General features: G+C 35.1%; 1 protein-coding gene across 3 annotated transcripts in view; it reads right to left on the minus strand.

Annotated features, from left to right (window-relative positions):
* Positions 1–22,300, minus strand: part of Slc9a9 (solute carrier family 9 member A9) — a 611,274-nt gene that overhangs the window by 401,139 nt on the left and 187,835 nt on the right. For all 3 annotated transcript variants that reach the window (XR_015440847.1, XR_015440848.1, XM_004834393.3), the window contains exon 6: positions 15,438–15,543. Coding sequence is in view for 1 of the 3 variants with exons in the window: in XM_004834393.3 (XP_004834450.1) it covers positions 15,438–15,543 (106 nt within the window). In the remaining 2 variants the exon portion in view is untranslated. The remainder of the gene's footprint in view (positions 1–15,437; positions 15,544–22,300) is intronic.

Below are 22,300 nucleotides of genomic sequence, written 5' to 3' on the forward strand. Positions count from 1 at the left end.
CAAGCATTTGTCACAAAATTCCTTAATTCCTTTCTGTTGGGAATATATCTTTTTGTACTTCATGGTATGCAAATGGAGGTAGCCTAGAGAAAAGCCCCAAACATCACACAGAAACTATATTTTGTTTTGAAAATTGCTGCCCTGCTCCATATCCATAAAATAGCCTCCACAGTGTCTTTGACTAGGAAACCGAAAGCGAGTCAGCATGATTTCTACTGCGCTGCCATTTTGAAGAGTCAGACTATTTTTCCCCATTTTTCCCTTGACTCATCCACCTGATCTTATCTGTGCTCTCAAAAATCAAAATATTGGCTGGTCCTTTGATTTTTTTTTTTTTTTTCCTTTGGTACTGGGGATCGAACTCAGGTCCTTGCACTTGCAAGGCAGGCGGCGGAACCACTGAGCTAAATCCCCAGCCCCTTGGCTGGTCCTTTGAGTAATGTGATGTGCTGTCAGTCTGAGAGGAACTGGCTTAGTTTTGTATCTTTCCATCTCTTCTCTGAGGTTTCACATTATTTGGCAGTTATGCTTCATACTTAAATATTTTACAGTTTATGGTTTACAGTTGTAACTATTTTCCTGTTGCAGAGCTATGAAATTTTTCTACTTTTCAAGGATTTTTAGTTTTAGTTTGTTCTGAGGAAATCTAGTAGAATAAAAGTACTTTATCTTGCTGTCTTAAACAAAAGGTTCCTAAGGACCTTAAAATCACCTATGAAAAAATCTATTGGGAAGTGAGGTGACTCCAAATATAGAGATTTCACGAGGGAGAGCTGACTACTGTACAATATTGAATTTCTCCATGTTATCTCAAAATAGTTTTCATTTTATGAGGCTATTTTTTATCCTTTACCAAAATTAAGATTTTTCTCTTTACATTTATTTATTTTTTTAAATTCATTAAGTTTATTGGTACATTTTAGGTATACAATATGATGATATTCATCATTGGGAATTTGTATCTGTATGTGATACATCTTGGTTCTTATTTTATCTCCATTCCCCTGCCTTCCCTTCAACCCCCCCCTTCCCTATTTATAGACTTTGTTTCTGTTTTTTCTTTTTCTCATATTTTTTTCCTTTCCCCTGACACCCCCACTTCCCCTTCACACATGTAAATATTGAATAGTTTCTCTGGTGTGAGAAACAGAAAGTGTAAATGAGGACCAAAATGTTTACATTTAGTTTTTACATTTATATTTATTTTACATTTATTGTTTAAGTGTATTCTAATTATTTCATATTTCAAATGTTACTGTGAACAAAATATTTTTTCTCATTACATTTTACCATTATTTGATTTTTATGTGTCAACATTTTCTCCAGCCAAATTTCTGAGTTCTGTAATATTTTGCCATTTGAGTCTTTCGTATTTTCTAATTAGACAACCATATCTATAAGTACTGTATTTTTACTTTCATATTTTAAGTTTCTGTAATCTTACTTTATAAAATTTCCACCTAGGGCTGGGGATTTAGCTCAGTGGTTTTGCTGCCTGCCTTGTAAGTGTAAGAACCCAAGTTTGATCCCCGGTACCGAAAGAAAGAAAGAAAGAAAGAAAGAAAGAAAGAAAGAAAGAAAGAAAGAAAGAAGGAAGGAAAAAAAATAAAATAAAATTTCTGCCTATCTCTGTTTAATGGATATAACAGCCTTTTAAATCCATCTTAGTAAAAAAATATAATACATTCTTTGACTATTGTTTTCTACTGTTTTGTTTCCACATAAAGTTGGATCTTATCTGCTTCAAAATCCAGGGCATCAATGTAATCTCACTTCTACAGGCTCAAGAGATTTTTATTTCTTAAGGTGAGGTGTGCTAACATTGCCATCTTGATAAAATGTGCAAGGTGATTGGAAGAGCCCAGTTGACTTGCTCAATAGTCTGAAGTTAGAAAAGGAGATCAGAATCCTGACTCCAGCCCAGTGTCCACCTCTCCACACCATCCACTTCTGAAGTATATTCTAAGGTTAATGTTTTTCCACCACAATTTTTACCGAATTACTAATAAAAATAAAATCGAATGTACACTCAAATGTACTTTTTTATTTTCATAAGTCTTTCTTATAAGCATGCTATTGAAAAGACTAAATAAACATCAGCAGCTATAAGAAAATTGAAAATTTCAAGAACTGATTCCCAAAGAAGAATTAACTCTACTTGGATGACATTCAGATTTCTATAAAAGCAAAGTAGACAGGTAAAGATGGGAATGAGGATAAAGATGAAAAATGGCAAACCCACAAACAGGTGGGTGAGAATTTAAATCAGTAGCCTCAAATATGGCATGCTCACATTAATAGTATTAGATAAAATTTGACCATTTAACTGTTATTTAGAAAATAACCAGGGTGGGGGATTTAGCTCAGTGGTTCCACCGCCTGCCTTGCAAGTGCAAGGACCAGAGTTCAATCCCTGGTACCAAAAAAAAAAAAAAAAAAAGAAAAAAGAAAAGAAGCCATTGGCATAAGCTTTAGAGTTTCATATATATTATTTGAATTCAGCACCTATACAAAAATCAGGTCAAACTCCATTATGATTCTGATATTATAGGACAATGTCAGCAAGAGGGTGGTCTAGGTTTTTGTGTATCTCATTTCATGTGATAATTTATTGGCACTCACTCGACTAACTTCTGAAATAAGAAATTTGCTGATAACCCATGAAGAACATCTAAATGATGAAAAGATTTTTTCCTTTTCCATTCAACACTTCCTGTCCTTTTGGCAATGAGCAAAAATGATATATTTGAGGGCCCCTGAAACAGGAAAATTGATAAGAGCTCCCAACTTCTTTACCATAAACAACCAATATTTTAAAGCTATTAGCAAAGGAGCTGGGTATTCAAAGACAGTTCATTGATCATCCAATAGGTGGGAGGGTGTCAGGGTTTGCAGTCAGGCTCTGAAAAATGGGTCCTGAGTTCACCTTCTGTTGCTGAATAGTTCCAGTTTTAATCAGATTTCCTAAGCTTTACATGTCCCAGTAAGGCAGAGCCAACATAAAATCTGCAATAAGCTTGACATGTAAATTCATTTCAAGCCAAAGTAATATGGACAGATTATATTCTCTGGACCAAGAGACAGCTTTTCATTTGGCCCAAAAGTATGATTGCATATTGATTTGGCTTCTTGTTCTATGAAAAATTTTTTACTAGAAAAGAATTCAGAATTGATCACCCCAACTAAAAGATATTTCCTTGATTGTTCAGAATGAAAAGTGAGGCTTAAGAACATTAGGAAGAAAATACACCTTAAGGTGAAATATTCTTAACCCAGAGCTCCTGAAATTGTAGAATTTTGTCTTTTATTGAGGTATGCCTTTTTCCTCTCAGCCAAAAGCCACAACTTCCTTCAAACTTTAAATTTATTACCTCCCACCAAAATTTAATATTTGGTATTTCATATCATATTGTTACTAGAAGTCAGTTTGTCAATCTTTGGAGATATTACTGAACATGAAGCCAAAGTCATAATTTGCTCTCATGGACAGCAACCCTGACAGCTACTTATGAACTACCATGTACCACTAGACACCATTTTATGAATGAATGTCACTGGTCACAACAGAAAGAGAAGGAAATGCTATTATTCCCCTCCCATCAGATATTAAAGGATGCTAGATAGAGACAAGTCACATTCCATTATCATGATAAAAGTACAATGAATCAATCAGGAGAATAGTTTAGTCATGGAAGAATGGAGAAGAATCACAGAATCAAACACTGTGAGTCATCATCTCAGTTTTGTGCAGTAAGGAAATAACTATATTTATTTAACTTGTGAGTAGTTTTTGGTTACCTAACTTTGAGTAGTTTTTAGTTGTCCTAAATGTTGGCATGGATTCGGAGGGGGAGTTATCAAACACTTCAAAATTTTAAGTCCCACTGCAAAAACTATAAAGGATGCAGATAAACATCCAACACGTCTTTCTATCCTTTATCTGTCCCCTTATTCACTGTATAACCCCTGAATATTATTTGCTTTAATATACAGGCCTGCTACAGGAAAAGCTGCTTTTATCATATGATCTTTGGGATACTTGAAATCCCAATGACAGTAATTTCCTATGATGAATTAATAAAGTGGATGCTGATTATGATTTAGCTTCCTAAGTAGCTTTACTATAGAAAGAAGATAAACTGATCAAATGCACCTGGATTTTCTGATCCTTGGGTCAGTAATTTCTTAGTGTTTATTCTATTAGCATCCTGCTTCTACCTCTCCTCATGTGGACTTTGCTTATAAGAAGACTTCTTAATGTGTGACTGGTCATTCTGGGCCCAGCCTAGAGAACATCACTATGTCCTCTAATCAAGATAGATAAAATTTCAAATGATGCTAAAAGGGTAAGGAGCTACTATGACTAAATGATAATATGCAGCCAAAGACAGAACTACCTCCTCCAGCTTTACTCAAAATTGTTTTGTTGTCTAGAGAAATGAGCTCAAGGTCCCTTGCGTACATACACGACAATTTTTAAAACACACCTATTACATAGCATAGTAGTAACTGGTATGTCAATGTTCCCTGCTTAACACTCATGGAAGAAGCTTCTCCTTAGAAATTGTAGAGAAATAAATAGGTGAATTTCTAGTGTGGATTCTAAATCTGACAGAGAACATAGGGTAATCATAATATAGAGTAAGAGAAACAAACATGTAGGTATTTACGCAGATTTCTAAGCTCTTATAATTGCTAGATTTAGAATATTCATCTTAACACATAGCTTTTTCCTTTTATGGAAAATAACTTTTTAATAAAGATTCCATAATTCTTTGTAAAAAAAAAAAAGAGGAAGACAAAAGGAAATCTGAAGGTCTAACATATAGGTACCCTTCACGTAGTTTGAGATTGTGAAAGACTACCTTGACAGCTTCAATAGTAGGTATAGACCAATTTCAGTACTTCTATGCCACATTGGAAGAAATGATTTGTTGTCAGACTCTTTTGCACCACTTTGAAAAACAGGAAAAAGATGGCTAATGTGAAACTTGAATTGCTTTAATGAACAGGTCTTTTGCTGTGTCTCTACTTGTCTTTTTCCATTAATACTTAATGTCCTCCATCTTTGAATATGGTAGTGGATTATATAGTAATTGGGTCTACTTTGTTTTTTTCTCCTATTAGTCATCATCATTATATTTTTCACAGTCATTCCTTACATTTATAAGTGTTTCTTCCAATTTCTTTAACTTCTTTTGCTTCTTGCTTCTTTCTTAGTTTCCTATTTCTAATTATATCCTTTGGAAGATCTATCACTGATAACAGAGTGGTAAACTGTTTATCTGAACATGTATTTTATTCTTTTCTTTCTTTCTTTTTTTTTTTTTTGGTACCAGGGTTGGAACTTGGGACCTTGTCCTTGCAAGGCAAGCGGCAGAACCACTGAGCTAAATCCCTGGCCCTCATCCTTATTTTTATGCAATATTTTAGAACTTAGGGAATTGGTTATTTGGATTAGTTTTGATTAATCCAACTCAACATAATGTGATTTTTCGATTTGTCTCTTTAATTCTGGAAAATTATTATCCATCATCTCTCCAAATACTACCATAAATCAATTTTTTATTTTATCCTTTTGAAATTTTTATTGAGATATTCTGGATTTTTGAAATGCTATCTTCCATGTCTCTTAACTAGTGACATTTTTAATCTGTGTCATTCTGGGTCATTTCTACCTTTAGCTTCTGTTTTGCTATTTGGTTTAACATAACATTTATGTCATCCATTTAGTTTTTAATGTCAATATGTGCATTTTTTCATTTTGAGAAGTCTTTTTCTATTGAATGATACTTTTCCAATATTTCTGTTCCTCCATTAACCTCTTTAATATGCCCATTTTATTTATAATCTTACTCTGATTTTCCTAACTTTGGGTTTAGTTCCTTAAGGTGCTTGTTCTTCTGATTTGCATTTGTTTTGCTTATCTTGTGGGTTTCCTTTGTGGTGGAGTTACTTCCTTCGGAGGCCTTTTCCTTTTTGTGTGAGTTACTTTTCAGGAAGGATTGTTTTATTGTTCCTGTGGGATTTTCAAGTGCCTGGGTGTGAAAATATCATTTTAGAGCAGTTTTTGGGTATTTGGAATTAAGAGGAAGGAATGTGGCTAGGGCACTTGTTTTAATAGTCCTGAAAGCTTTTTATGTTACTTTGTTAGCCTGTACTTCCTACATCACAATTTCCCAGGCCAGGAGTTTCCTATTTCTCAAATTCCAGAGAGTTCCCTCACTATTTCTTAAGGATGGTGGACAGTGTCTGTGTGAATAAAGGAACACTTTGGAATTCCAGGCCTTTTTCAAAAAACTTAAGTTGTATTACCATGAGTAAAAGGCAGCCTCTGATTTCACTATGAAACTGAGATTCATACTTCCAAAACTTCTGGGCTTTTACAGACTCACACACCCATGGACAGTGGTAATGTTCCACTTCTACTGTGATGTCTCTCTTGTTTCTCACACACAAGGAATTTCCTTTTCTACTTCTCAAAATCAATTCCTCATTTAGAAAAGAATGTTTCCATTTTAAAATAAAACACTTTTTCAAGTTTGCATTTTTCTTTCAATCCACCATGTTTTAAACAATCTATTATGAAGTATAGTCATACTACTGTTTGGGGATGCCCATATTTGTCTTTCAACCACTTTCTTCTAAATATAGATTCCATTCCATTAGCGATGGAGATGAGGGATATGATTCAGGTATGACAAAATACCATGCTTAGTTCCCTTAGAGTGCTATGTGATTGGCCTAGAAGTGATCTTCTGATGCAAACAGAACCAGTTAGGGTCTTTGTGACTTATACGCCAATGAGAAAATGAAGTGCTATTTTGCACTAAAAAAATAGGCCTGGAGATGCCATTAGTTACCCTTTTCTAATTCATAGAATAAGCCAGTTGTCTCTACTGGAAAGAGTGTGGATATCACTCAAAGGCAATCAGAACCAAGAGAGAAAAAGAAAGAAAAGATAGCCACATTGGAATCCCTGAACCTGACATGCTCAGAGTCAGCTAAACCTCTGTTAAATAGGCCAATTATTCCTGTGCTTAAGCTAATTTGAATTGAGTTTCTGTCACTTACATCTGACTTATGCATCAATAAATTAAAGTACAATGGAATTGAGATAAGAAACTATCAATATAGATTTCTTTTATTTATTTTTGGTAGGCAATTTTTCATGCATGGCTTGACATGAACAAAGTTCTCAATCACCAGAATGAGTTTGGGAGAACCAGCAAGTGAATGTCACATCAAATCTGAGAGACAAGGAGTAGATGGAGTCACAGGACAAAGCGAAGGTCAAGTGCTCTGAACAGGGACATTAAGAGATAGGGTAGGTGTGATGTCAGAGTCATAGCCAAGAAATAGGAGTAAGGAATCAGAAGTGAGCAAAAACAAGCAAGACAGAAGCAGCATGTGGGGTACAGGCAGCCCATACTCAATGTCTGACTGACAGCTGCATGCCAACTGAGCCCCAGTGCCCAGCCTCTTTTTTATTTGTCTGTTTGTTTTTGTTGTTTGGAGGGAGAGTCTTGCAAGGTAATACAAGCTGCCCTTGAACTCATCCTCCTAAGTGCTGAAATTACAGGCGCACATGACCATGGCCAACAATGCCTAGCCTCTTTGCAAAGATCCCAGAGTAGCCTTCCATTTCTGCCATGTGACACCACCTAGTGTCTGAGTAATGAAGTCAACATTGAATTGACTTCCTGGACAAGAAGTTCTTAAGCAAAAAGGACTATCATTTATTTTTCTTTTAATTATGTATCTCACCAGTACCAAGATAGTAATCAAAACAAATGATTTTCACGGTGATTATCAGTTTCCATGCAAGTATCAAAGTGAATTACTTTTAGAAAGATGTGTCAAGATATAAGAAGCTTGTTTTTAAGTTGAGTAGATTCATGAGAAATATCCTTTCTGGTTTTGATAACAGTTTCAGTTTATTCTCATCAAGGAGGACACTTTACAACCTTGGTGTTTAAAATGAGAGGTCAAATGGGAGCAGAAGTGAATTAATAAGAGTTGGACAAAGCAGAATAAAAAACAGTAAATATCCATTCTCTGGAATAGGTTTTACTGAAAGCATTAGTAAAATGTTTCCATCTGTATTTGAAGAGATAGATTAATTGACTCAATTCAGTAACTATTGGATAACCTACCAAATAATTAGCTGTGCACTGTGGGAATGGAGAAAAGTGTAACTAACCTTCAAGGAGCTTGCAATCATCTTAGAGATGATATTAAGAGGGAAAACGGAATATCCATAGAGACATTTTTATATCAAGTCCTACACAGCTATTTTTTTTAAATAGTTTTTAGAACCGGGTTTTGTTACGCTTATTAAATCCTGTTAGAGCTGTTGTTCACCTATCTCAGAGAGGAGGTATTGAGGGCAGGATGGATAACTGCCCCTCCAAACTGTATTGCCAACACTCCACAGGGTCTGGCCTGTACCGTTCTGTTGAACAGCTGGATAATGCCTCATGGTTCTTCATAGTGCTATGGTTGTTTGAGTCTCACAGCCATCCCATTAACTTTCATGTTAAAGTTCCCTTAAGATGTATGAGGTATAAGAAATGTGATCTTTCAAATATCACTCACTCTAAGTGCCAAGCATTCACTGGCATAACACATTAAATGACATTTTATAGTAAGGACTTCTAAGCAGTATAACACTCTCATTTAAAGAGAGAGAATTGATGCTCCATTTCTCCCTCTTTTTTAATGAACTACCTTGAGCTTCCTTATAAGCGTTTGCTTTGCAGAGAATAAAGGCACCTAGTATGTATTTATTGTCATCCAAGAGCCAGCTATTTAATGAGGTACTTATTTTATATCTAAGAAAATCTAGAGATATTTGCACACTGTGAAATTATTTTACAAGTAGATGTTTCAGTAAAATAATGGCAATATTTCTGTTTTGCAGATAAATGGCCAAAAAACCCAACATCCTCTTTTTGTTCTTTCATGGGTAGAAAAAAATTCAGACTTTATTTCTGTGGACTCTTCATTTTAAAATTGCCAGTTCTTAACTATGTTAATGAGGATTCTTTGGGCTGGAGTTGATCATAAATAGTTTATTCTATTTCCAAAAAAAATGTCATATAAGCCCCAAAAATAAATCACCTGTGTTTCTACATAATACTTTGAACGTATATACATATAAATTCTACTTGACATAAGGAGTGTACATTTTGTTATGTATATAATTTGCATATACATAACACAAAATTATTATATTTTATAATTCTATCTATAACATATGGATAAGATAAAATGTATAATTATTTACAATAAATCTATGTAATATACATAAACTATTATATGTTAATTGGAAATATAATTATTTTAATTATATATATATACCTACATATATTTGGCTGTGATTTTAAATTAAACTAGGTCTTATTATATATAAAAATTTCCTATTTAGATTTATTAAACATAAATATTACCATTTCTTAAATATAAATAACATTAAATTTTCTTATTTGCTGTAAATGTATTGTGGATATCTTTTTACATCAATACATTTTATTCCATATCATTTTTAAATGATGGCATAAAATTTCATGACATCTATATATTATAAGTTGTTCAACTGACCAGAACTATCGTGCACAACTTCTTCCTCTAATCATTGCACTCATTTTCATAGCAAAATTGTTGCACATGCTTTTAATTAGTTCCTAAATCAAATTTTAAAAAATGAAATTGCTGGATCAAATGATTCTCAAAGTCTAAGGACTCAGTAAATACTGCTAAATTCACTTTATAAAAGTTTTAGCACTTTTCTTTCACCGCTTAACATAGGAAGGTTCTCAATTCCCATACTCTCACTTACTACAAGTATGATTATATTTTTAAGAGTTCTAAAATTTTGAAGATTTTCTAGATAAAAAATGACATGAGTTCACTTGATTTTTACGTTTCATTATTAGTGAAGTTAATCTTATTTAGTACAGTTATTGGCTATTTATGTTTCTTCTTTTGTTCCTTGTGTACTTACATCCTTTGCTCATTTTTCTATTATGTTTTTCTTTTATTAGTGGTCTTTGATGATAGGAATAACAGAAATCATTAATATTTAACAATGTATTAAGTTACAAACTGGGACATGGTCTATTTTATGTTTAATCCTATTCAATGAGGTAAGTGCTGTTACCAACTTTATTTTACAAATGAGGCAGCTGCAGCACAGAGAAGTTAAGTAACTTACCCAAGCTTGGGGAATTTGATATATTGAGGAGATTAACAATTCTTTATGTATATTATAAAGACAACCTATCAATCTGTGTGTTGAAAATGCTTTCCTGTGTTTATCATTTGTCCCTTAATTTTCTGCAGTGATTTTTTTTGCCCACTAGAACGGCTTGACTCAATTAAGTAAATTGGCTTTTCTTTTATATTTTCTGTTTTTGATATCTTGATCATCTGAAGAAAAATATTAAATAAATATAATGTAAATACATCAAAAGGATGCAGACAGTATAGAGTCACATAAAAAACAGAGTTAAATGATCTTATCCCTTTTATTTGAACCATAGCCTTACATAGCAAAAGTATCAGTTTTTAACTATTGATTTTTTTCTTCTGATGGTTGTCCTACAACTCTTAATAATATACACTTCCATTTTTTAAATTTAGCAACTCTATACAGCACTGATATCTTACTATGAGACATGTGGAATTTTAGCTAGCTTATCCTTTCCTTTCTCGTTTCCTGCCTTTACTTAACTGGAACAACATCAGTTTTGGTTACAAGTACTGTATAAGTGACACACTTCAACCTCTATAAGTAATACACTTCAACCTACTGTATAAGTAATACACTTCAACCTATTTCTGAATTTATTAACTTTAGTTAGTATGTTTTAACTAGTGATTCATTTCCAGTGGGGGAAATCACTTGTAAAATGGTTATTCTCTATACTCTTTGAATCATAAAATGCCACATTTATGAAGGAATGTTTCACTAGTAGCAGGTCTATCTTTAATCATTGTAATGACCTCAGAGAGATCTGTATAAGTAGAATGAAAGATATTGATATAAATGATGATACAAGTACATTAAATACTTATAAATAGACTACATACATTATAGAGATATGAGCCTTCCCAATTATATGTGCTCTATTTATTGCTCAGAATAATTTGTAGTGTATATAAAACAACTAAAAGTTAGTAATTGCTCTTACATTTTAAATAAAGAAACAAGCATAAACAGTTTATGGTCATAAAAAATCACTACACTGGTCACCTAGGTTTTGTTGTGTTGTGTTTATATCCATTATCAACTTCTCTTTTTATCTTGGCTATATTAACTGAGAAATAATTCTGCCATCCCCCAGCCTCAGTTCATGAGCTTCCAAGAGAAGTTAATCACACCCTTGGAGTCATTAAGAGTATGACTTAGACCTGAGCCAATACATGCAGATTTCCCTGGCCACAGTGATTGGTTCCTAGCATGTTAGAAACTGATTCAGAATCTATAAAGTGCACCAAGATTTAGTATGGTAGCACTAAGATTCTTGTTTTATGAGATATCCCTGGGAGATGCTGACAGCCATCACATGAACAAAAGAGGGCACGCATCATGAAGAAATGAGTGACTGCTGCTCAAGTTGCTGGGGTCTTTGAGGCATTTCCACTTGTGCTGCTCGTTTAAGTCAGCTAACATGGACTCTCTTTTTGTTCACCTCAGTTTGAGCTGCCTTCTTGTCTACAGTAATAATTACACAGTTAATTGGTGGGAATCTGGACACCAGACTTTCTGCCAGGCAGATGCTGCACCACTGAGCTACATTCCCAGCCCTTGGATCTTCTGAATTTTAATCTAGCCTTCTTTGTACTCTGCCATGCTGCCTCTGAAATTAATGTCTTCATTAGGATTGAAAAACATACACCCCTCCAGATCTCTTCGCTATAACTCTGTCTCCCTTCATAGCCGATTGAAGAACTTTTAGAGGTGCAAATCCGTCATGTGAAATTCATTCATGAGCTAGTATACATACAGGTTTGGGCATGACACTCATATATTTGACATAGCAATATGGGTCAGAGACAAGCTAATTTCAGAAAGTTTGTGTTAAATAAAATTAATTTTATTTTAGGACAAACATTACTGGGTCATTTTAAGTCATAAGAACATGATACAGCACCCATCATGATGATGAACATACAAGAGTTATGTTTATTAAATTTAATAGTAAGGTATTTCTCTGAAATTCAGACAAGCTACTGGCAAAGAGACAATATTATAATTAATAATTTGCTTTTTAATCTAGAGGAGAAAATTCCTTTAATCTAAAATGTGGCTAAATACTAGAACACAGTAAAGAATATAAAAATACTAAAGCTGAAGAGGATAGTTCTTAAACAAGATTATCTGGCAGGAGATGGGAAGGTGAGTGAGTGTGTGACCATTCTAAAGTAGGTCTAGAGACTGCCAAAGGCTATCATTGTAAGTGATTTGGGTTTTTTATTATAGCAATCTCCATTTATCCATGGTTTTTCTTTTTGAAGTTTCATTAATTCATGGTCAATGGTAGTCCAAAAATAAATTTTAGAAATAATTCACTTTTTAATATTTTTTACAATATATTTTATAATTGTTCTGTTATTAGTTATTGTTACTCTTTCACTGTGCCTACTTTATAAATTAAACATTATCATGGGTATGGATATATAGGGAAAAATATAATGTAGGGTTTGGTACTATCCATGGTTTCAGGGATCTATGGAAAGTCTCAGAATGTATCCATTATGGATAAAAGTGAGACTACTGTATAATTAATTTCACATCAAAATGCATAACTTCTATTTTCCATGACACAAAAATACTTGTATAGCTTTATTTTTTTCTGTGCTGGGGATCAACACCTCATGCATGCTAGGCAAGTGCTCTACCACTGAGATATGCCCTTGTGCCCATTATTCTTAAACTTCAAAGTCATACAAAGGTATAACTAAGAAAGGGAAAACATAAAAAAGTTTTCATTTGTTATTTTAATACACACTTCATGTACATATACTCTGTTTTCAAAAAGTTTGTATCTGGAAAGGCAAATGTATGTGTAGATCCAGTGTTAGCTGGATGCGAAATTGATAGAGGTAGGTGCAGAAGTGAAGAAGGGGCTTCAGCGCAGGTTTGGTGGTTCCTGCAGGGGGACCAGGAGAAGAGGTGAGACTCAATTAGGTAGAGCCAGAACCTTGGTTTTGGGGGGTTCAGGAAGAGGAAATTTTGTGGGAAGGCATGAAATTGCCACCCAGAGAGTTGTATTGGGGGCTATGCATGATTTAGTGTGAAGATAGATAAATGTTTGAGCATTTAGTCTGAAAATAATGGAAATTTAAATGATATTTAAGTATGATTTTCTTGTTGGTCAGAAGAGGAAAAGTGGGGATAGACCATAACAAGGGGAAGGAATGTGCATGTATAAGTAGACATATAAAGAGAACACAGTGTATGTTATAAACTAAGCTTTGGAAGCAAGTGAAGAAAACCACACATCACTGGGTGTGGTGGTGCATGCCTGTAATCCGGAGGCTGAGGCAGGAGGATTGCTGTGAGTTCAAGACCAGCCTGGACTACATAGTGAGACCCTGTCTCAAAAAAAAAAAAGAAAGAAAGAAAGCAAAGAAAAAGAAAACAATACACATGAAAAATTGTGCAAGTGGAAGGAAGTGATAAGCATCAGACAGTGCTAGTGGGCGGATAGTCCAAACAGAGAGTAGAGCTCATGGAAGGAGCGGGTAAAGTCCAAATGAGACCCAAAGAGCCTTTAGACTAGAATGTGTGAACTTGTGGGAGTCAAACATTCTTGCTTAATTATTTTTACTTTAACTGGAATTCATTGGGATTACTCTGCACATGATAAGAAATACCAAGACTGGGGAGGATTTTAGCCAGAATGGCAAATGTCTATTTCCTGGAAAGTCATGTTGCAAAACACATTTTATGATTGAGACACTATTAAAACATGGGTAGAGCTGTTTGATAGGCATTGCCAGTAGTGACCTTGTATTGACTTAAAGAGATACGAAATAAACTTATCTCAAACGCCCCTCAAGCTTATGCTGGACAGCATCACATTCATCCTCAGAGTTTGCATTTTTAATAGTAAACTACTGAGAGCGGTTGTTCTGAAAGCAGAAAGGCTAAACCTTCTCTCAGCTGTAGCTGCATGGTTCTTTCCCAAGCTCATTTGTGCTTTAGTGGTTTTGCTTTGCTTGGCCTTTTACAATTTGGCAGCTCAAGAAGTAAAAATGAGGAACTCAGCAGATTTTTAAAAAAATTTACTCCATATGTTCCTTGAATGTTAATATTTCTTGGACAGGGATTCCTGATGTCCTAATTAATTGTTGGTGTTCTTTAAAAGTAGTCTTTAGCATTTGTGAATCTGCCCAAGGCTTTTAATTTGCATTTATTATATTTCTATGACCAGGTGAAATGTGAGTATTTGGAGACTTCCTTGAAAGTTGCTGAATTTAGTGGCAACTTTGGGGTGGCAGATGTAAGAAATGTCAATGGGCAAAAAGAAAAAAAGAATAGTGTTGCCATTTCTTAATCTCTTACTCCCATCTATAAGATCTGACTTTTAAAAATCCTTTGTTGCTTCACTATACATTGTCAACTGCATTTGAAGTAATTAACACCAGAGATACAATCCTGTTGTCACATATGATTATTGGACAGCTATTTTCTTCTGGGATATCTGACAGTTGCCCAAAATGTTGGTCTTAATCTAAAACCAAAAAAAGACCTTTGACATAGTGAAAGCTACCAAAGTGGCATTTATTAAATATAAATGATAAGTGTCTAAAGAAGAGGTGAAGAAAGAGCACTAGTTCTCATCTCAAAGAGAAAATCCTCCCAGCACAAAAGGAAATTACATTAGCTCTTAGCTGAAGCTCCATTAGTTTCATTTGTCATATGATGATTTAAAGATGTGTGCATTCTTATAAAGCATTACATTTACACTGAGAAATAAAAAGTATTCTAACCCTCAAGTTCCAACTCATCTGCCAAACTCACTATAAACACAAGGGCTTCTGTTAGTCTGTTATCTGGAAAGTGACTTGTCTGAGGAAAAAAAATTAAATGATATTGATTTGAAATGAAGGAAGCCCATTTATGTGCATTTTATGAACCCTAAGTGAATCAGCCAAATATATGCACTGAGAAAAAAAAATCTGTTACCCTCTGGGTAATAACTTGTAATAAGCTAGAAATATGAAATCCATTAATAATATTAGAAATTAAGTGCCTAATGAATTGTGCCCATTATTGGAGATTTTCTGTGATAACAATTCCTTAAAAGCTAGAAAATGCCCATCACTATGACATAGAGAAAAGATTTCATTAAAGACACCAGGAATTATCTCCAAGTGGCATCATATTTCATGTGATTAAAGAAAGGCCAAGTTGTGGTACTTACTATGTGAGGACTATGGCCACTGCATCATTGAACACACTCTCCCCAAACAAGAGCGTATACAGGTCGGGGTCGACGTGTAACTCATGGAAAATGGCCAGCACTGTCACTAGGAAGACACACAAAAATGAAGCATTAGCTGGGACATAGCCATGGAATTTTCCTTTCCTGAAAAGCATTCAGGAAATTCTGATCTTCTAAAATCCATCCTTTATACCAACAGTAGATCTTTATTCAAAAAAGTCTGATTATGTCATCTTCTTGCTTAGAGATTTCTCTTGGATCCCCAGTGCTTACAGATAAAATTTGAGCTCCGTATGTGTCCTATGCAATTTGTACCCTGTTTACCTTCCATCAACTTCTGTGTCTTCACCCCTTCCCCACCCTTTGCTGCTTCCTTCAAGCCGCTCTGAATTTGCTATAATTTTGCAAACATGCTGCATAATTTCTTGATTACTTGTGCATTTTGATTCCATCTAATAAGGCAGCATTTTTGTCATCCATCTGCTACCACTCTCAATTGCATAAATACACATTCTTCTTGCTACAAATGACCCATTTATTCATTTTTAAGAGCCTCTCAACTGACCCCTTCTCAACCCCTTGACTTCTTTAGCAGTGACCTGGATCATTCCTGTATGATCCTAGCATTTGGATCAAATCACAAATTTATCATAAAAGGGACTGTGAGATCTTGGGAGAGAGAGTCTATCTTTGCAATACATGATATTGCCTGGCACTCAATAACTGTTTGATTCATGAATGACTTCATGAATAAATGAATGAATACTGTTGCAGTGGTGGAAGGGGTGCTTGGTACCTGGCTCTCATTCACTCCTGAGATCACATTCATCTATAAGGATAGAATCAATGTCCATAAGAGCAGGGCTTGTTTCCTGTGACCTGCTGCATGGTTACTATATGCTACGTACCTGCACTGAGCCCCTGTGAATACATCAGGATGGTAAATAATCACAGACTGATTATCTGTGTTCATCAAAACCATTCAGTGTCTTGATATTTGAAACAGTTATGCAAAGTGTGAACAGCAGTCATTAGGAAAATGATCCATTGAATTGATTGCCAAGGGGGAAAGAGAGTGGTTGAAAATGATACTGATGGTAAATTTTTAAGGCAGAGGATATTTTCATTTCTGTTCTTTCCTAGTTCATGGACTGTGAGGATAGTAACTATGCTGTAAAAGAATGCTACTGGGAAAAAAGCAAGAAAGGCAAGTTGAGTTTTAAGGTTTTACACGTACAACCAAGAAGACTGGAGCTTGCCCTGCCTGCCACAATAGGGAAAGATGGAAGGGTTTAATAAGGGGGATGACAGTTTGATTTGGAAATAAAGCTCAGGAAGTGGGGCAGGGGCAGAAGGGCCATGTGACTGGAGGTTTGCCATTGGTTGAAGTAAGAGGTAACCTGTGCCAGGATAGAAAGAGGCTTGGATGAGGCCCGTAAAGTCCTGCACACCCACCACCCTTGGTGCTTGCCAGTTAGGGACCAGTGTTTTGTTCTTATTCATTGGATCTCATCTTCCCTGTGTGTCATCATCCTGTAGCTCAGTGCTGCAATATGTCAGCCTTTAATGAGAGGATGAATAAGAGGTAATGTCAGTGAGGACAGAGCAGAGGAGAGACATCTGATGGTGGGTCTCATGCTTAAGAGACAGAAAGGAGGGGCTGGATTTCCATCTCTTTTGAGAAATTGGGTGACTGTATTTAAAAACAATGCAATATACACTTAAAAATTGCTAATTGGGTAGATTTTAAGTGTTCTCACTACAAAAAATGATAAGCATGTGGGATAATACACACACTAACTCTGAGTAGCTTGATTTAGCTATTCCACAAAATTTTGCATATCCCCAAACATTATTTTGTATACCATAAATACATACAATTATATTTTTCAATTTAAATACTTTGTTTATTTTTCTTCAATGCTTATTTTAAAAAGAAGCTACTACAAGAATACAAAAAGAAAAAATAAAACAACAAAGAAATATCATGAATTGGCATGACAGTTGGCTAGATCCAATTTTTTAAACAGGCATACAATCAATTTCATTAATCATACTAGGTAAAATGGCAGAGATCTATTCTGCTAATGTGTAGCTGTTAACATTTGCCCCAACCCTTTGCCTTTGTAGGTGGTGGTAGAAGGGAGCAGCAAGTACTTCTGTTAAGTCATTTCTTTCTCCTTCTTGGATAAAATCAAGACCCTGTTCTTAATCAAAACAAAAAGGTTTCAATTAGGGTTTTAGTTATCAGCATTTTTCTTTTGCTAGGATCACGTGGAATAAAAGTAATTCTTTAACAGAAAATTCTAGCATGGCAGCTATATTTTTTACTTTAATCTCTGTTGCCATTTCTTTGTAATTTTGAGCTCTGAAGATGACTTTCCACTCATTTCCATCCTAGGGAGTTTCTTAGGCTATGAATAGGGATGCAACGCCTATGGTTCCTTTCTCTACTTTCCAATTATGGAGTCCACTCTTACAGGGATGGATGCATCTTTCCAAGGAGAATTTTTAATTTTCAGCTGAAAGTCTTTTAATTAAATATCCAGTTTGGTTCAGAACTTCTCTGACAGTCCCACAATTCCTTTTGAACAATGAACTGAACTCCATTTTATAAACTATATCCCACACAAAAGAGAAATCTATTCCTTTGCGTATTCCTATTTACCCTGTGAAGAAATAGAACAGCTTCAAAATAAATCCATACACTGTGGCCTACAACAGGGAGTATTTTGTCAAGACCACAAATGAGTCAAATAGGTGAGTCAGGAAACTAGCCACCCACTCCACTACTGAGCTTGGAATTTTAAAAAAAACACACTTAATTAGTTCACTGGCAGGACTCAATCTTACACTCAATGTCCAAGGGCATCTTCCTGGAGGGAGCTAGAGAAACACAGGGTGGACATGCTCAGTGCAGCTCTGCACACACCTTGTGACATTTGTCATGTCAATGCTGGCCCAAGGTGAAGAGCAATACCTCTTCAAGATGGGCCTTCTTGTGATAGCATGAGAGCAGCACTATAGATGCCATATGGATGAAAAAGATAGAAGATAAAGACACAGATTTCTTAAATCTCTGATTTTGCTAAGGGATTTGGTCATTTTGCCTTTATCATTCATTAGGTCTACCTGGCTTCTCATGTAAGGTTGCTTCGCTTTTGGCTTGGAATTCTTCCTTCCTTCCTGATATTTTAGCTACAGAAAAATATGCTTTGCCTCTTAAATTGTTAATAAGGACATAAGTGCATTTGAGCATCTTTGCTCAAACAGATGAAGACACACACAACACACTTTATTCTAAGGTAGTGGAAGAGTGTGAAAACTGAGTAACTGAGAAATGTCACTGAATTTTTGTAGATCTCTGAGAAAATAGTTTCAGCAGCCAAACAGCAAGGGTTATGGGGGAGGGAGGCAGTGTGGACCACACTTTTGAGAAGCTGGTGATGAGGGATACAGAGAAAAAGCCATAGCTTATGGTAATAAAGCCAAGGGAGCCTAGCTATCTAATTTTATAGATTGTATAGAGGAACCCAGAAGGAAGAGAGGTTGAAGACAGAAGTAAGAAAGGAAGATTGTTGGAGCAAGAGCTGGAAAAGGCAGAGGACAGCTGAGGGGCAGATGGGAAATATATTTCCTTAGTCAACAAGATGGTCTGTGAGAGCCAGAAGGCAATGGATGAGTCAGAGGCTACAAGAAGATGAGAGTGCATAGAATATCTGTAGGGGGAATGCATTCAAGGTTCAAGTAAATTTGTTAAGCTCATATATAAGATATTTCTCAATCTGCAAGAGAAAAACCCTAACATTGAAAAAATATAATTTGACTAATTTCTTCATTAACCAAGAGTCTCATACCCTACTACAATCTTATTATAGTATCAAAGCTAATCTTTTATCACATCAAAGGTAATAAACATACCCAGAGATAAAAAAAAAAAACAGACAATGACTGTCTGACCCCTATCAGTAGCTCAACGTGTTGACTGTGAAATGATGTTTTCTTAAAATACCATGTCTTCAAATGACCACTTTCTTGATGCTTTTTAAATAATCTTTAAATCTTTAGGGTAAATTAGTGACAGCCACTTCCCTAGAATCTCTGTTAGCAGCTTTCTGATCCATATTTTCTTAGTGTTTTACAAGGAATTTAAATTTCAAATGATATTTTAATGTGGCAGCTCTCAGCAACCTACCACAGATTTGTCTTGGTCGATGGACAAGAAGACAAAATAGTTCCTACCCCTGTCATTTTAAGTCATCATTCAGCCTTGTCAAAATGCTGTCTGCCCCTGGAGAGCCCACCCCATGGTTTTCTGTGCAAATGAGTATGAATGACTCTTGTCTGTGACACAGGGAGAATCAAATGTGTCTCTGGCTTCTGCAGCTGAATTGGTGTTAGGCCTGACAGGTGAAGAGCATGGCATTCTCATAAATGAGGCAGCATTCTTCCATTTCCAAAGATGATTATGGGAAAATTTTATTTTCTTTTCCTGATGGGAGGAAGGAGGAGGAAATTTTCCTGTAATTTTTCTCACCTTCTGAAATATTGTACATAGTGAAATTTTAAGGACAGATTTCTAAAAATGTTGTGATATTTGAGTACAAGCTGGAATACTGGAATTATTTTGAGCCAGTACCTTCTCAGTGAAGACCTGGGAGCAGAATCAGTGAATGGATGGGTCTCTCCAGCTAACCTCTGTTGATCATAATCCTAAAAATACAAGTAGAAAACCTAACCCTTCTGAACTAGGTCAAAGAAATGATTTGAGATCTAGAAAGCTGATCATTAGATTTTAATTCATTGAGATCACTGTAAATTAGAAGTTACACAAAATATCATGACAAAATATTGCGATTTTATTTTGAACTTCAATGTGATTTATCATTTTGGTACAAATCAATAGTGGAGATGAACACTATATGAAAGTACACTACTGCAATTTCTCACCCAGGGTTTCTTGGGGGAAACAATTTCTAATGCCCAAGACAATGGTTTCAAAATATGACCAGGAACCCCTGGGGGCTTCTGAGACTTACTCCGGAAGGTACTTGATGTCAAAATCATTTTCACAATGATCTGAAAATGTTACTTGCACTTTTCATTCTTATTCCCTCACTCCCATATAGTGGAATTTTCCAGCAGCTCAAGATGTGTATTAGAGCAACAGATTAGATGCAAAAGTATATGTAAGAACCTGGCTGTCTTCTATTGCATCACACATTAAAATTTTGCAAGAATGTAAAAAAAAAATGCCACTCTTCTCAATAATTTTTTATTTCTCTTGGAAAATGAATTTATTTTTTATAAAATGTTATTTATTTTAATATACAAATTATTGCTGTTTTAAATTAATCATTACAAATATTTATGTATAAAACTGTTAGGGGTTCTCCCTGATTTTGACAAATTATAAAGAGTTATAATACCAAAAAATCTAAGAACCTTGTCCTAACATTTTTGTTGTATCTAACAAATTATCTCATTTCCTGTCCATCAAGAAAGATACTAGCTAAACATCATATCTGAAGAGAAAGGAGAAAATAGTCCTTCAAGTTATTATCTGTAGAGCTTAATTCTCATCTTGGATCCCTGTTGAGAAAAACTCCCAGGACCATAATATCTTGCCATACAATAAGCAACTGATTATTTTGGCATACATAGAGGTAAGTTCTAACAACTCTTGAAAGAGGGACATTCTTTTTTACATTAACTCCACTAGCATATTTCTAGTTACATTTCTCTCATTGGTATTTGCATTTGTTTAAGTATTCTTTTGAAATGTAAGTGATTTGAGGGAAGAGATTGTTTCATCTGCAGATGGGTGGATTATAAAAACACTGACAATCACACATCCTTTCCTTGACTTCAACCACAGCTGAACAGTGCTAGAGAATAATCTTTCTCTTTTGCTAAAAGAAAAAAAAAAGTACAACTTCTAGCAGTCACAGAGAGTAGAAGAAGGTAATCAGAAGGTCATGAAATTTGATATCAAGAAAAGAAAATTAAGACATATAAAGGTTGAAAGGGGAGAAACCTGAACATAAATCCAGGTGAGGAATATTTTTTTAGGTCTTGTATCTGGGAACTTTCAGACTAAACTGCTTGCTCTTCAGTTAGTACTTTGAAATTTTTCCCAAAGTACCTATAACAGGGATATTCTAAATTTAACATTAGCAAAGAACATAAACATTTAACAAAGACCCAATTTTCTCACCAATGGTGTTTAATGAGCCATGGTGCGGTTTAATGGGGAATCTGTGCAGTATGCCTAATATCTTAGTGAAGATGACTCAGCCTGTCGTATAAGCATTCTCCAATCAGGATTATCACTTAAGCACTTTGCCATTTTAAAAGTGAAAATGGTGGCCAAATGTTACCTTCAAATCATGAAATAAATTCAAAGAAAAGCCCAGTAGAGCCAAAAAGCAGTCAGTTAGGATGGGTCACTGAAAAATCAACACTTGGAGGTAAAAATAAAACTATGGCTCATTACATGTAACAATTGTAAGGAAAGAGACAAATGAAAAGATGGTTGTGTTAGCCAGGGCCATGGTAAGCAATAAAATAAGGGGGTTTCACAAACAACTTTTTCCTCTTACTATGAAGAAATGAATCAAACAAATATACCATCACTGAGGATCAAGACCCTGTGGAACATTATAGAACTGTTTCAAAATGGAAAATGAACATGAATACACTCTACACAGCTCAGCAAAGCTGCTAAAGGAAAAAAGAAGTAATATTAAGAGAGTCAGTGCTGGGCCTGTGTGACAAGAAGGGAAAAAAGACTGGAAGAAAGGGTCGAATCATGAATCAACACAACCCTGACATCATCCTGC

This window comes from Heterocephalus glaber, unplaced genomic scaffold, assembly GCF_053883595.1.
Source record: "Heterocephalus glaber isolate CG9 unplaced genomic scaffold, H.glaber_assembly_v1.0 deba00001504, whole genome shotgun sequence".
Classification (NCBI taxonomy): domain Eukaryota; kingdom Metazoa; phylum Chordata; class Mammalia; order Rodentia; family Bathyergidae; genus Heterocephalus; species Heterocephalus glaber.